At 40.7% G+C, this 14,252-nt stretch overlaps 1 protein-coding gene across 5 annotated transcripts in view; it reads left to right on the top strand.

Moving 5' to 3' along the window:
• Nucleotides 1-14,252, top strand: part of TSPAN5 (tetraspanin 5) — a 128,629-nt gene that overhangs the window by 24,875 nt on the left and 89,502 nt on the right. The window contains exons 1-3 of one of the 5 annotated variants that reach the window (XM_034771755.1): nucleotides 8,831-10,939; nucleotides 11,046-11,200; nucleotides 11,292-11,345. The exons of 3 other annotated variants lie outside the window; for them this stretch is intronic. In XM_034771755.1, coding sequence (XP_034627646.1) covers nucleotides 11,322-11,345 — 24 coding nt within the window. In that variant the 5' untranslated portion in view covers nucleotides 8,831-10,939; nucleotides 11,046-11,200; nucleotides 11,292-11,321. Of the gene's footprint in view, nucleotides 1-8,830; nucleotides 10,940-11,045; nucleotides 11,201-11,291; nucleotides 11,346-14,252 lie in introns of those variants that run through there. One more of the 5 variants, XM_034771754.1, reaches the window with a different exon arrangement.

Here is a 14,252-nt window from a genome sequence, read left to right as displayed (position 1 = left end):
AGTATGTCTGCCAAAAGGAATCAAAGTTGGCTGTCCTAGACCAATTGATACTCCTGGGCACAATGGTCATATGCCTCCTGTGAGAAATATATGACAGAGACCTGGCCAGGTTTCCAGAAGTCTCCAGATATTACAAACTAACTAGTGTCTAGAAGACCACGCCATCTTTGGTAGAAGTGTGTTGTGCCTGCTGTTGCATCTCAGTAGTACAAATTTCATTCAGACAGTTTCTAGGAGACTAGACTGCTATTGTCCATAGTTTCTATTCTGCCCAATTCCCCCCACCCTCTCTCTACACTCCCTCTCTATTATCAACTGTGGTAAGAGCCTCACAGTGAAGTTTGGTGAACAGGAGTTGAGAGGAATTTTTTTTTTTTATGTTTAACAGACTATTCTAAGGAAAAATCCTCAGGAAAGTACAACTTTTCCTTGTTAGAGCTTTTATAAGAAGTGAGTTAGGGCTCACTGCAGTATTCATCCATCATTCCTGTAGAGTTCAGAAGAGACTTTTAGGAATGGGAGTGGGAAAAGGAATACTTTTGTAGGGATTCAATTCAGTCAAGGCCTCTAGCGGTTTCACAGATGCTCTGGCATCTGTGTTGCAGTCTTATTAGAGTAGCACCAATTCCCTTTCTTGTGCATTGTTTTTGAACACACCTGTTATGCAGTAGTGCTTAATGTGCAAATTGGTACCATTCAAGACATGAAAATCCATTTTTAGTTTGGTTTACTTCTACCTTTTTGTAGCAGTAACTCCAGGTGGAAGTTATTTGTGTGTAAGCAAATTTTCCATGGTGAAGAGGGTATTGCTCAACAGCCTAACAGCTGCACCATTCCCCGGTGACCATCTGCTGATGCTTGTCCTTTCAGTTTTCTAAGCAGTATGATATCAATATAACAAAATTATAAACAGTTAATGTCTTATAACATGTGGGTAGCTCTGCCTGGAACCCTGATGTTTAGAATGATGCAGGTGTTTTGCTGCTAAGAGAATTGGGCAAAGGCTCAACACTAGGCTTGCCACTCTGGACTCTGAGAGACTCTCTTATGACTTCTGGGAGAACACTATTCATAGGCTTGTCCTCATGAAAAAATTAGGTCATGTTAGAATGTGACCTTGTGGTTGTGTTAAATACATGATGTTTGAACATGATTTTTGAATCACTGTTGACGTGGGGAACTCACAGCTGCAGTGTAGTTGTAGCCGTGTCAGTCTCAGGACAGTAGTGAGAGACGGTGGGTGAGGTAATCTTTTATTGGACCAATGGAAGATATTCGCTCACCCACCTTTTTCTCTCGGGGAAACTGATGTTTAACATCAGGTTAGTTTACACTATTCCTTAAGATCATGCTCCTACACTACCTAATTCTCTAATGAAGACAAGTCCACACAATGTGTTTAGGCCACCTTTACATTTTGCTCCAGCACTTATTCTTCTGCCTTAATAAGTGGTCAGAATTCCCACTTCCCCTTCTACCTGGATTATCAATCACTTGAGGATTATGAGCATATGAAGGGGGAGAGCCCAAGTAGCATGGATGACTTCTTGCTGTCTGCATCACCCTGGCAAGGTGGAATTATTGAAGGCAAGATCTAAAATGGGCTGGGTTGCTTGGGGTTGCACATCTGGCCAAAAAAAATTAGACTATTTGATATGGGTTGTTCATCTGTGATTGGACACTGCATCTTCTGTAACTTTAAGCTAACATATTATTAAACTTGTAATTAACTTTTATATTTAAGCTTGCAGGGTCCTAAAACTTTGTTAAACTAATCAAATGTCATCATTAAAGTATGACAGACTTAGCATTACATTGACAGCACTTTAAGCCCCTGGTTCCAGGATCTTGTCTCCTGGGAATCAGATTTCCAGGAAAACAACTTGCTTATCTAAATTCCTGTTCAGATAAGAAATTTTAGAAAAGGGTGTGTGTATAGTACCTCAGAACAAAAGGCATGAGAAAACAGATTGAGTGGCCCTTCATCTTGAAAACCGTTTGTTTCACTATATGGGATCTATATTTTAAAAGCACTTCAGTGGAATTTTGGACAATGGAACTAATGCTTTGAGGTCTCAAAGCTTGTTTATTTTGTTTAGCTTTTAGCTGATAGCTTTTCTTATGTTTGTTTGATTTTAGAGAATTTGGTTTATTGATGTTTTCCTGGCAGTGAGAAGGACTTCATTTTTTCCAGTGCTACCCATTGTGGGAGGCTTATGTAATTTTGTTCAACAAGATACCCTGAGTTTCCATGGAGTTGGTGTTATCAAATTACTGAAAGAGGGCCATATTCTACAAGGTTTAGTGCTTACTACTGGGTGTAAGCCTACAGACTTCAGTAGGGCTACTCCATGGTAGTAAGTTGTTTGTAGGATCAGGTATCTGGTATAGTAATCTAAATTGTGCTTTAGCTGTATTTTTTTTGTTTTGTTTTTCCACTTCTCCTCCATACCAGTGACTTATATCACACCTAAGGGGGCATTGGTTTTGCCATGGCCAGCCAGAATTTGTATTCCCAATGAGTTGATGATCCCTGCTGGGGAAATCCTTCTTCTTGCCATCTTTCTTTTCTCCTCTGTGAAGCTGGCCCAGGGAATGTCCCGCAGTTTGCTCTGCTGATAGCCATTCATTCTCTGTTCTTACTGCTTCTGCAGTTGCTGCTCTTCAGCCTGACAGAAAGAGCGGACATAAATGAAAACACACAAGTCTTCCATAGCCACACTTGGCTGACAGAACAGTGCGGATCTGACTTTTATATAATTTTGACTCCACTTTTGAGGTGTTTCTTCTGCATTTCCATCAGTCGCTGTCTTTTGTCTTCTGGCTGAGCGAAAGCCCCAGTCCAGTCACTCCAAATGTTTTATGTACTCTAATGATTTAACAGGTTGTAGATGAAGAGAATTAGCCAAGAGTAGCAATGTCAGCTTTAACGGCCAGTCCTAAATCTTATAGCTGTCAGGGGAAGAGGGATTTACTATTTTCCTGTTCTTTGGGGCCAAATGGCTGCTCAAAATTCAGAGCTAACGCGTTTCTTTATGGCTTGCGCAGACGTGCAAGGATGAGGAAACAGCAGAACCACTGTAGTTCCATAGTGTTCCTGGTGGGCGGGGCATAGGTTGTGGAGTCTGCAGGTGGTGGTGGTCGTAGTCGTAGGTTTCAACCATCTCTGTGTGTTGTGAAGTATTGCTCCTTGGTGGTACCCACTGTCACTGGTGTACAAGGGGCTGGTGGACTGTGGGATGGTGGGGACAAGGCTGTTGACTCTAAATCTTCTGGTCAAATGTGTGTGTTGGGGATGGGGGGACCATGGATGCTGTTAGAGCTCTGAGTGTATCAGTGATTCTTGCTGATGCTCTATGATGGTCTATGGGGGTCAATCTGTATTTATTCCTGCTGCCCCCCTTCACTTCCCCATGCCATGACCTGTTTTGTTTGGCTTCATGCACAGCACCAGGATTTGGCTCTTAGCATTTTATGCTCTTCTAAATTGTGTGTTGGTCTGATTGCAAGTAGAATTACTAACAACATCACACTTTTCAGGGTTTTTTTTTAAGCCTAGTCCTCTTGTAGAGATGATTTCAGACTGAGGCATGGCAGTGCTCAGTTTGTATTTCTATCCCTTGTTTGCAGAAATAAATTGTGTTTTCCTAATGCTTTGTCCTAAGGTTTTAGTTTCTTTCAGGTGTTTGTGGCCCTGCTCATAATGGATTTCACTTAAGGGTATTACAAGAGCTGAAAGATGGGTTTAAGCAGAAGCATTTCAGTAAAAGATTCATCTTAGTCCTTGAAAACTCCACAGTTTTTGAGAAAATTGTTCCTTTGTATTTCCATTCAGTGTTTATTATGTCGCCTGCTTTTACCACTGGGCTTTATGTCTAGTCCAGTGACCTCTCCTTCAACGATGGATGCCATTTGGGATTTGAATAGGTAGGTTTTAAATGATGGCCTTTCTTTAGAGTTGGTTAAGAATTGCACTGGAGCATCAATCTTTCTGATTTAATAGTATCTGCCTAAAAAGATTCTAAAAATCCAAAATTTAAAAGTTAGACTTTGGGTTAAAGTGTGCTGGTACCGTGCTTGTAATTTCATTTCCTGTCTTCAGTTTCAAGAGGCATATAAAGCCACAAACTCACTTCTAGTTGTTTCATTTCCTTGATGACATGAAAGTGTTCTTTTGGTCAGTGCGTTTCCCCTCCTCCCCCACTCCGAAGTGCACCAGTGAGCTCCAACCTTGCTGTCAGGATAGACCAGTTCCAGTATTTAATATGAATACTATCTCAGTCTTGGGCATTTTCTGAGCAGATCCTATTGTAATAATCATGCCAATTCATAATCTTGCTCAGTGGTTCTTTGATGAGGCTAAATAAGGCCACTGAACTCCTTCAGTATCAACCCCAAAACCAAACAGTATGACAAATAGGATAGCTTCAAAAAATTGATGGTTTATAACTGCCAAATTGGGGCCTATGGATGTCAGTGGGACTGCTCACGTGCTGCTACACCTTGCAATGGGGGCTTAATATGTCCAATAGCACCTCAGATTGAGAGTGGGGTGTAATATCAGGTGAGAAAACAGGATGAAATTTTCAAAAGCACCTACATCTCCGAAACAGTAAGAGTTTGGCACCTAAATACCTGTAAAAATCAGGCTGTTGGTTCCTAAGTCTCATAGACTTTTAATGGCCATAGACCCTTACGGCCCTAAATTCATTTTGAAAATGAAACTTAGACTGCTTGTTTATCCTGCGAAGAGTCATGAATGCAATAGTTTTGTAAACCTCAAATGTGACACTGATTGCTGCTGCCTTCAAAAGTTTAGAAGTCGGTAGCAAGGAGAATACATAATACTGGAAAAGTTCTTAGGGGGCCTGGATTCATATAATGTGTAGTCAACTTCTATGGACAACTGAGTGGAAGGATCATTCATTTTAGATCTTTCCCAAAGTATGCTAGGGTGGCTTGATAGTTGATAATGACTTAGCATCTTGCCACTAAATGGGAGCTCAACATTCAAATGCCATTATGTTTTCTTCTCTTTAGGTAGGAATGTCCTATTGAGGGGGATGGGGATAGATGAAGAGAATGGGAGTTTTGGACTGCTACCTTGGCAGTCCTCATAAGCCAGTTGGGGGTTCTCAGGAGGGAGCGTGGTTCATGTTCCCAAACAAGGAAAGAGGAGATGGTCTGAGTGGAAAGATGATGGTCTGCCCTGTTGGTTAGGAACAATTCTTGGTGGGAAGGAGGGGGAGGAGGAATACTACTATACCTTTCCTATAGCTGTGAGCTCTGACTTCTGTTACCTGTCTTGAATCCCAGAAGAGCTGTGCTGTGGATGAGGCAGAGAGGTTGGAGAAACACTGGGCTGGGCACGGGGAAGTATTTAACTCGAGGAGGGGGTTATAGACTTATAGCTATTTAAAGATGGAGAAGACCTATTGTTCATCTAGCCCATCTGTGTGGGACTTGTGCAGATCCCAACTTCCATCAAAAGGGCTTTAATATTTTTAGTAACTCTCTTTCAAACAAACAAACAAACAAACAAACAAAAATCAATTTTCTCCCCTTTTCCTTAAGGAGGTTAAGAGAACTAGTCTAGCTACACAAACTAGTTTTGTATAATAAATGAGACAGATATGTAATAATATTTTTAAATATTCATATGCATTTAGCCCTGGATTTTTTAAAAAGAAAGTAGCCAGTTAAATAAATGCACACTGCCAATCTGATTTAACAAGAACAACATGCTATTACTGCCTTCATAATCAGATTTATTTTAATTTCTTGTGGAAAATGCTTCAGGAAGCAACTACATACAAATGTACTTTAACTGCGTCCTTGCTGTTTTTGAAACAGCAGTATTTCCATAGGTTGTTACCAGCTACATGGGAGACCATTGGGGGTGCATTTTGCCCCTTGTACCTGATACATTGGTCAGCTCTGAAGAATGCGCTCATGTTTTGCTGTGAAGTATGTAAACTTCAAGTGAATGCAATAGTATTGGGGGTTAACCTCAACTGAACTTCAGTTATAGTTTTCTTTGGTGGTGGCTGTAATAATAGTAGGCAAACATTCAGAAAAGTATACCTTTTTAATTTTAAGTTGACAGGGTTATTTTCAAAAGTCCCATAGAAAAGGTGCAGTTTTTTTTTCTACCCCATATATGACACTTCCATTAGAATGTACACCTCCACCCCTATATAATGCGACCTGATATAACACGAATTCGGATATAACGCGGTAAAGCAGTGCTCTGGGGAGGTGAGGCTGCGCACTCCAGCGGATCAAAGCAAGTTCGATATAACACAGTTTCACCTATAGTAAGATTTTTTGGCTCCTGAGGACAGCGTTATATCTGGGTAGAGGTGTACTACAACCGGCAGACCTTTATTCTGACTTAAACTTCAGACTATTTTTGATACGAGTCTTAGAAATCTGCTATAAGAGTCTTTACTCTTTTTAAAAAAATATTTGCCCCGAGGAAAATCCATAATTAGGGTAAAAAATTAGAAAATTAATTATTTTATTGCTTGAGAAGTTGGGGCAAATAGTAATGATATTGGGGAATTCTTGTTCTCTAGAAGGCAAGAGAATTCATCAAGTGTGTCTGAACAGCTTCAAGAACTGAACATTTTTATGTTTCTTACTGCAGCTAATTTCTAAGAGTCTGGAATCAAGAAAGATCTGCCTTAGCAATGTTTCCAGTAGGCTTCTGTGTATTAACAATGCAAGCGATCCCCCATTTAGGTCAGAGCTCACAATAGTTTCTACTTTGTGAAAGCCTAAAAATAAAACCTAATTAATATTATCTTAGATGAAACCTTTCTTCTTCTTCATAGATTTACAAAGGAGCGTAATTGTGACTTTTTTTTTACATTTTCTTATCCCCCCACTTTAAACTGTAGCTTACACCGAAGAAAGACTTCACTGTAAGTAAACGGTTACACTAAAGATATTCTTGCTAATAATTTACTTTAATTTCTTTCTGGTTGGGGGTCTTGGGACTTTAATCATACAGACAGAGCTATCTAAGCATCAGCATTATCTGTGTGTGGAGTCAGGAGGATAGTGTTATGTAAGTAAATGCTTATGCAGAAAAGAACATCATGAAAAATGTATAGTGTTTTTTTGCTTCAGTAAGTTTGTAGTGCTGGTGAATGGAGCCAGATTGACAGTTCTGGAAGCTGAAGTCCTCTCTCTAGCCACAGAACACACACAGCATAGGCAGCTGGAGACCCAGCTTCCCCACAGTGCCCTTCAGGTGTGCCTTCGCCCTGTTCTGGAGGAAATGCCTTTAAGCAGTGGGAGGGTACTTCTGTCTTCATTTCCATTCAATCTTTGGCACCTCTTTCCTGGTAACAAATACCAGTCAGTACCACTTGTGGCAGTTCTCTGAAGTGGACTTTCCGCTAAGGTGTGGAGAGAGGCAGAGTAATCTGTTTGAATTAAAATTCCTCTGCATAGTCACTGTTGCAAGTAAGAGCAGAATTTGACCCTAAATCTTTTTCTTGGCCTGAAGTTGAGCAGAAGTTTAAGCTTTGAAATTCTTACCTGGACTTTGGTGTGTGAACCCGGAAAGAACTTCTCTTCTCCAGTGGGATTAAAAAAATGTTACCACTAACCAAGGAAGCCTTGGTGGCTGTGTAATTATTCTCTTCTTAGTTTGGTATTTACTGAAACTTCATGCTTGATTAAAAAGTTGTAACTGACAAGGCTGCACAGAAAGAGTCCACTAACTGTTTTGTGCCAAGTATGTGTTGGGCTCTGTAGTCAGGACTGTTTATTGCTAGAAAACAAGCAAAAACCAAAAAAGGTGTTGTATGCTGGGGTTCTGGGTGCAGTGGAGAGGATAAGATTCTGATAAATACAGATCACCTCAAGTGTAAAGTATCTTAAGACAGAAACTAGGGGGCCATATAGAAGCTATCTCTGAAATGTTGGTGAAATTGACAAAGCAACATAGAAACCCTCTTTGGAATTTTATAGTTCATACTTCTCTGGAAATGTAGGCAGCTGTGGAGTGTCTGGAAATATGCTAAGAACTAGTAAACCATACTTTAAGGTTGAAGGGTGAGTGGGGACTGATCAAGAACAGGATAAGAGCACCTTTTAGAAAGCAATGAGAAGTTGATATACCCAATATTTGTGAGCTGACATGAAATATTTGTTTTGAAATTACATGCAGATGTAATAAATGTCACCTTTTGGCTTTCATTGTGGGGGTCATACGTTTTGTGCAGATCTTTTGCTGGATGATTTCATTTCCTCATGTCCTTAGGGACAATCAGAAGTGCATATCTTAACAATGTGTCCTTCTGAACTTTTGGCATACTTTATGCTTGTATTATGTGGGAGTGGGGTGGAGGAAACAGACATATATATCTGTATCCTCTTGCTCTTGCTGTATTCATGTTTTAAACAGAATCCCAGAGTTCAGGAGAGCTTGTCTGTCTGTCTTCTAAGTTCAAAGACTTTCAAGTTCAAACCTTTCTTGCAGGCTAGAGAATCAGTAAGCGAAAACATTCAAACACAAGAAATGCTTGGTGAGCTGTAGTTGTAAACATCAGTGTGGCAGTGGGCAAAGTTTGTTTCTCTGTCTGGTGTAAAAACAGCACAATAAGTAGTCTGAGCTTCAGGGAATCTGCATTCCTACTCCCAAGCACGGTTGCAGTGTTTTGTCATTATTCTCTCTCTAATTTGTGTATACCAAAGTGAACGCAGTACTTATATAGCAGTTCAGTGCCAGAGACAGAGCATCACTACATCGCATAACGAATCTGTAAAATTATACTAGTATATTTAGATTGATTGTTAACATTGTCAGCCTGATTTGAGTGTATCCTTTTTAAAACCTTGGGTTTCCCCCCTCCTTCTCTGTAGTGTTAAATACTCTCCTATGACTTCAAAACAGACTAATTGTGGGATTTTTTCTTTGCATTCCTGACAGCAGTGAGACTGAATTTAGAACTCAGGGTGCCTTGATTTGGTAGCCGATATTGTATGCATCTTACATCAGTGATGCAGGTATTGCATTAAATTAGCATTCTGTGGCATAAATACTTATGCTTCTCTTCCTAGCCTATTGTTCTAACTTCAGACCAAGTATAAACATGAAGACCGAGGAGTTAACAATATTCTCTTGCATTGACACAGCCCGATTCTTCTCCCTTATACCCATATAACTCCACTGAAGTCAGTGAAATTACTCCTCTTTTATACCAGTCTGTGAGAATTTGGGGACACATTTGTTTTTCGTTGTAGGCTGACCCGCTCACCCTTACTTGGCCCCTTTCCATTTTTCATGCAGGCTGGTAAGCAACTGCTTGTGTATTTGATGGCAATATTACATCCCGGTCGCCGGAGGGTACTGCTCAGAGGAGTAGTCTGGTCTCTTCCATTTCTACTGCAGTAGGGCTAAGTACTTGGCCTCTTTGGTGCTTTTAGAAGTCAGTTGCTCCTATGACTCTGGATTCTACAGACTGAGTAGATGAGCACAGTGAGAACTGGAGCTGAATATTTGGTGGGGTATTTGACAAAAAGAATCAGGGCTTTTATTATTTGCTGTCCATTACCGTGTGTGTTGTAACCCTTTTCTCAAACACTACAGAGATGAAGGGTTATATAAATATCTAGCTAGAGAGAAGAAACATTAGTTATTAATGTGTCATTTTAGCATTAAAACAACCTTCCATTTCCACACTTGTAACCAGATCTTTTAACCTATTCTAAGACAGAAGTAAGTTGTGCAGCAGCACTGTTGAGGAAGATCATTATTTCTGCCATAACTGCCCCCAAAACCAATTGCATGCAGCAAATGCAAGCCACAAATCATAATGAATGATCCTGCACGCCAATGAGTGAAATATGACTGTGTGACTACTTTATTTGCATATTAAATGTGCTAGACATTTTTATGCTTTTTTTTCTTGTTTCCTAGGAAACCAATGCTGGGGTATAGTAGAGAACCGTAATTGCATGGAGGGTGCTGCATGTCTGAAGCTTTGTTCTTTTGTAGACAGGAGGCTATAAAAGGGGAAAGGGCTGGAATTTAAAAAATATCTTTAACAAAAAATAGGACAAGGGTGTACATATTTTGTGCTAATGAACTATAAGTTCCCAACATATTTGCACAAAAATGCTCCAAATTACAAACAGGCATATTTATAATGTAGTGAGTCATTGAGGTATGACTTGTACAAAGGGTCATTTCAAGGCACAACTAAAAGAAACTGAATGCAAATGAACATGAAGCTGACTAATCTGTTTTCATTGTCCTTGCTGAATGCATGCAACAACAGTGGTATTTGTTAGTGGGTGAATTAGACATAGTGAAATGGAGAATGTTGTGAGAAGACTGAGCATGTAAGAAGAGGGAAACTAGATGGAAACGGAAATTAAATTCATGGTAAATCTTGGGGGAGAGAAGTGGAGATTTCAAGAGAATTAAGTAAATCTAGAGAGAGGATAAGACAGTTGTGACCCTTCATATAGTGGTGGTGGGGGGAGGAGGGAGAGGGAGAGGAGAAGAGCAGGGTAATTTGTAATTGTGCTGTGCAACTCATTTAAAAGCAACCACTTAGCTTTCCCTGTACTACAAAATTTTACCATTGGGGCCTGCGTGTAGTAATGTGTGAGGACATTATACAAGTGCTGCAGAGCCTGTCCCACAAGTCTTGGTGCAGTTTCCTGGAGCAAGTGTTTAATACCTATGGTATAGAGAACATATGACTGCACCTGTTCTTGTTCTTGGTTTGTTCCAATGGATGCTTTGACCTGCATGAAGAACCAGGCATACATTGTGAGATTCAGGAGCTTCTGCTCAGCCCTCTTGCTCGCACTGAAGATGCCATGGTGAAGAGTTACAAGCCACTGCCTGAATGATTCTGGGGCTGGAGGTTATTGTGAAGAGCACTGCTCCTGGGGGGAAGTGGTGCTCGAGGAGGTAAGGAGCTTTATTGATATGTCTTTTACTTGATATGTTGTTGTTCTTGGCTGTTTTGCTGGCCTAACTTTTTTTTCTTTTTCTTCCTTCTTCTCATCCCATGCAGAGTACTGAGAACAGAATGGTGTGGGCCCAAGTTTGGAGGGATAAGATTTAAGCCATGTAGCTCCTCAAAATCGTGCCAGTTCCTTCCCCCACCTCCTGCACTGATAGCCCTGTGGGAATTACAGACAGTCAGGAGCCCCAGTGGGTTATGAGCAGGTAAGTAGAATCAGGGGATATACCTGGGAATGGGTTAATCCCATTAAGTTTCAATGTTGGTTGTTAATGATATTACTTTTTGTGTTCTCAGGAATCTGGGAGAGGCAATTGTCTCACTCTGATGCAGACTTCAGGTCACCATAAGGTATTTGTGTATAACGCCTGTGCATTATAACGCTGTACTGTCTTTTCTCTAAGGCTTGTATTTCTCAGGAGCTGAAGACCTATTGGTGCTCAAATGGGTTTATGAGAAACATGTATATTTAAAAACATATGTTTTTATTATGAAGCAAAATTTCTGAAAGTTTTATTTTCAATATACAATAACAATTCTAATGCTTTGAAATAAATTTTAATCTTTATGTAACATGACTCCATGTCTTGAACATTGGGGTTGGGGTGGAGGGAAGCGCAGCACAGGGCAGAGCAGAGGTCAGCCAAGAACCACCTTGTATGCTCTTGTGCCTGTGTTGACCTAACAGCTGCATGGTTTTACAGATGACACAGCCATTAGCCTGTAGTGTCACTGAAGGCTGAGAAGGAGCATTGTAGGACTATGCTAAGAGGGCCATATGCTCTGTTGGAGCAGCTGCACCAGCACTTGCTGATTAGCACAGTGTGGTGTAAGGTGAAAAGGTGGTGAACAGCGTGGTATTTAGCTTTGCTCAGAGCAAGTGCAGTAACAACCGTCGTGTGAATGCCTGTGTACTAATGCAAGTGTGTGAGCGTAGTGCATGTGCTTGGACGTGTGTTGAGTTACAGACACGCCAAGAGCTTGCAGTGGTGCTTAAAATGCCTTACTGCTGTACAGCAGACAAGGCTTGAGAGCCTGTTATGCTAGAGGGATTTTTGCGCTACAGTTCTGTGACTATAATTGATGGGAATCATGGTGGGGAAAATTACCAGGATACAAAGCTTTAATTTTTTTGCCGTTAGCTACACAGCAAAGCCTCTTAAGCAAATATGAGGCTCACTTTTCTCCAGAGTTAAAGGTAATTAATTAATTTTTAATTTTTCACTCTCCAGGGCTTTGTACTCTATAAAATGTTAGAAGTGAATTTTTTCTTTGTATTTGGTTTAGTTCTCAAGAATGCAAAAGCCTGAGCAGCTGCCATTCAAGTGTCATCATCATAGCTCTGCTTCCATCCCAATGCATCATTGCCCATGCTGTTCCTATCCTGTTTGACTTCTGAATAAAGACCAGCTGAAACTGTGTTGTGATTTTTTTTCCCCCTGTTCTTTTCGTTAGAGCATGGACCAATGTCTGTTCCCTTATCCAGGCTTTGAACCCCTGTTTATTAATAATTTATATTACGGTATTGTCCGGAGATCCCAAAGGAGATGGAGTGGGTGTGCATTGAGCTAGCTACAGTACAAATTCATAGTGAGAAACAGCCTAAATAGACAAAGGATGGAAGGAGAGGGAACAGACTCACAGAGAACTGAAGTGACTTATCTAAGATCACACACAGAGTGTCAGTGGCAAAGCCAGGAATAAAACCCCTATCTCTTGAATTCTAGTTCAGTGTACTTTGTTGCTAGACCACACAGCCTCTCCGTTAAAGAGACATTATCAATTTACTGCGCTGCTTTCTCCTCATGAGTATGGGTATGTGTGCTATTATTATTTTACATGTTTCTTGTGGAAAAATACCATAATATAAGGTCTTGCAATACATTTCCCTAAATCACTTGCGTATTTTGGGGTGTGTGTGTATATATATTTTTAGTTTTAAAGTAAAGGTTATTAAGTGAGTCTAAAGTGATTAGTAATCCTCTCTACTTAATCTTTCATTTTATCTAACACTTGTCACAGGCCATGGATTGATGGCCTAGGATGCTGAATTCCTTTATTTATCCACAGAACAAATAGTGTGGGTAATTACAATGCAAACTTCTCTATGCTGCTTTGCCAAGTCAATGTATTAGATATTGCCCACTCTTTTATTTTTCCTATAGCAGTGTGTGTCTTATGAGGGAAAGTGGATTTTGAAATCATTTAACCCAAATTATAAATTCCAAGTGATGTCAGATCCCATAAAATAGGTGTGGAAATAAATGACCTGGTAGATGCAGTGTGAATTTTGTAGTTAGCCTGTGCTGAGGTGGCTTTATTTCTCAGCCATACGATCATGTGATCTTCTCAAACATTTGCTAATTGGCCAGTAGTTTTTGCCAGAGAGAGAGAAGCAATAGACTGGACTCTTCCATTGCTTCTGGATACTCAAGTAGCCATGGATGTTCCAAAAAAAAACGAAAAAAGGCTTCCATTTCCACTTATGCTTGCCTCGCAGACTATCCCATGTCCAGTCAATACTGTGTATTGAAATGAAACACTACACGTTTCTGATTGTTTATGCAGCAACCTTTCTGTGGTTAGAGCACATCACCCCAGTGCCTCCCTTCACTGGCTTCCATAGAATGCAGAAATCAAATTTAAGGAGTCTGGCCTCCTTTGAAAAGCCCTGCAAGGGACTGGTTCAAGTTGTGAAAGGGGCAGCCTCCCTCCATACAATCACAACCTCCCATGACAGCTGCATTCCACTGGAACAATGAAACTGTCAAGCTCAAGGGCAAGACTCTTGAGAGCAGGGGACAAAGCCCTCTCAGCAGCTAGCTCACACCGTACAACGTGCTTCCAGAAGAGACCAGAATAACCACAAACTTCAGTGCCTTTGGCCCCGCTTTCGTACAGTGCCACTCCCCAAAATCCCACTCTCTGGGGTTAGAGAGAGGGAAACCAATAGATCTATGTATGTTTATGTTACTGCACGTGTCGGTGCTCGATTACCAGCATGATGGCCACTACATGAAAACCTAGGTAGGTAAAATAGTATAAAATGTCCGTTACATCGCCTCAGCCAGTCGGATGGTGCTGGGCTGTCTAGTGGTGTAATAGATATTCTGCTTGTGAATGAATGAGCCATTCATGAAAAGCTGGAGATTAAGTCAGTGTGTATCCATCCCCCTCTAATGCTCCCCCCCCCGCCCCCCCGAAAGGGTGGTGGTGGGAGAGAGAATTTTCTTCTTTGAAATGAGAATATTGTATTCG

Source organism: Trachemys scripta, chromosome 5, assembly GCF_013100865.1.
Source record: "Trachemys scripta elegans isolate TJP31775 chromosome 5, CAS_Tse_1.0, whole genome shotgun sequence".
NCBI lineage: Eukaryota > Metazoa > Chordata > Testudines > Emydidae > Trachemys > Trachemys scripta.
Note: the sequence above shows the minus strand (reverse complement) of the source record. Positions and strands in the feature narration are given on the sequence as shown.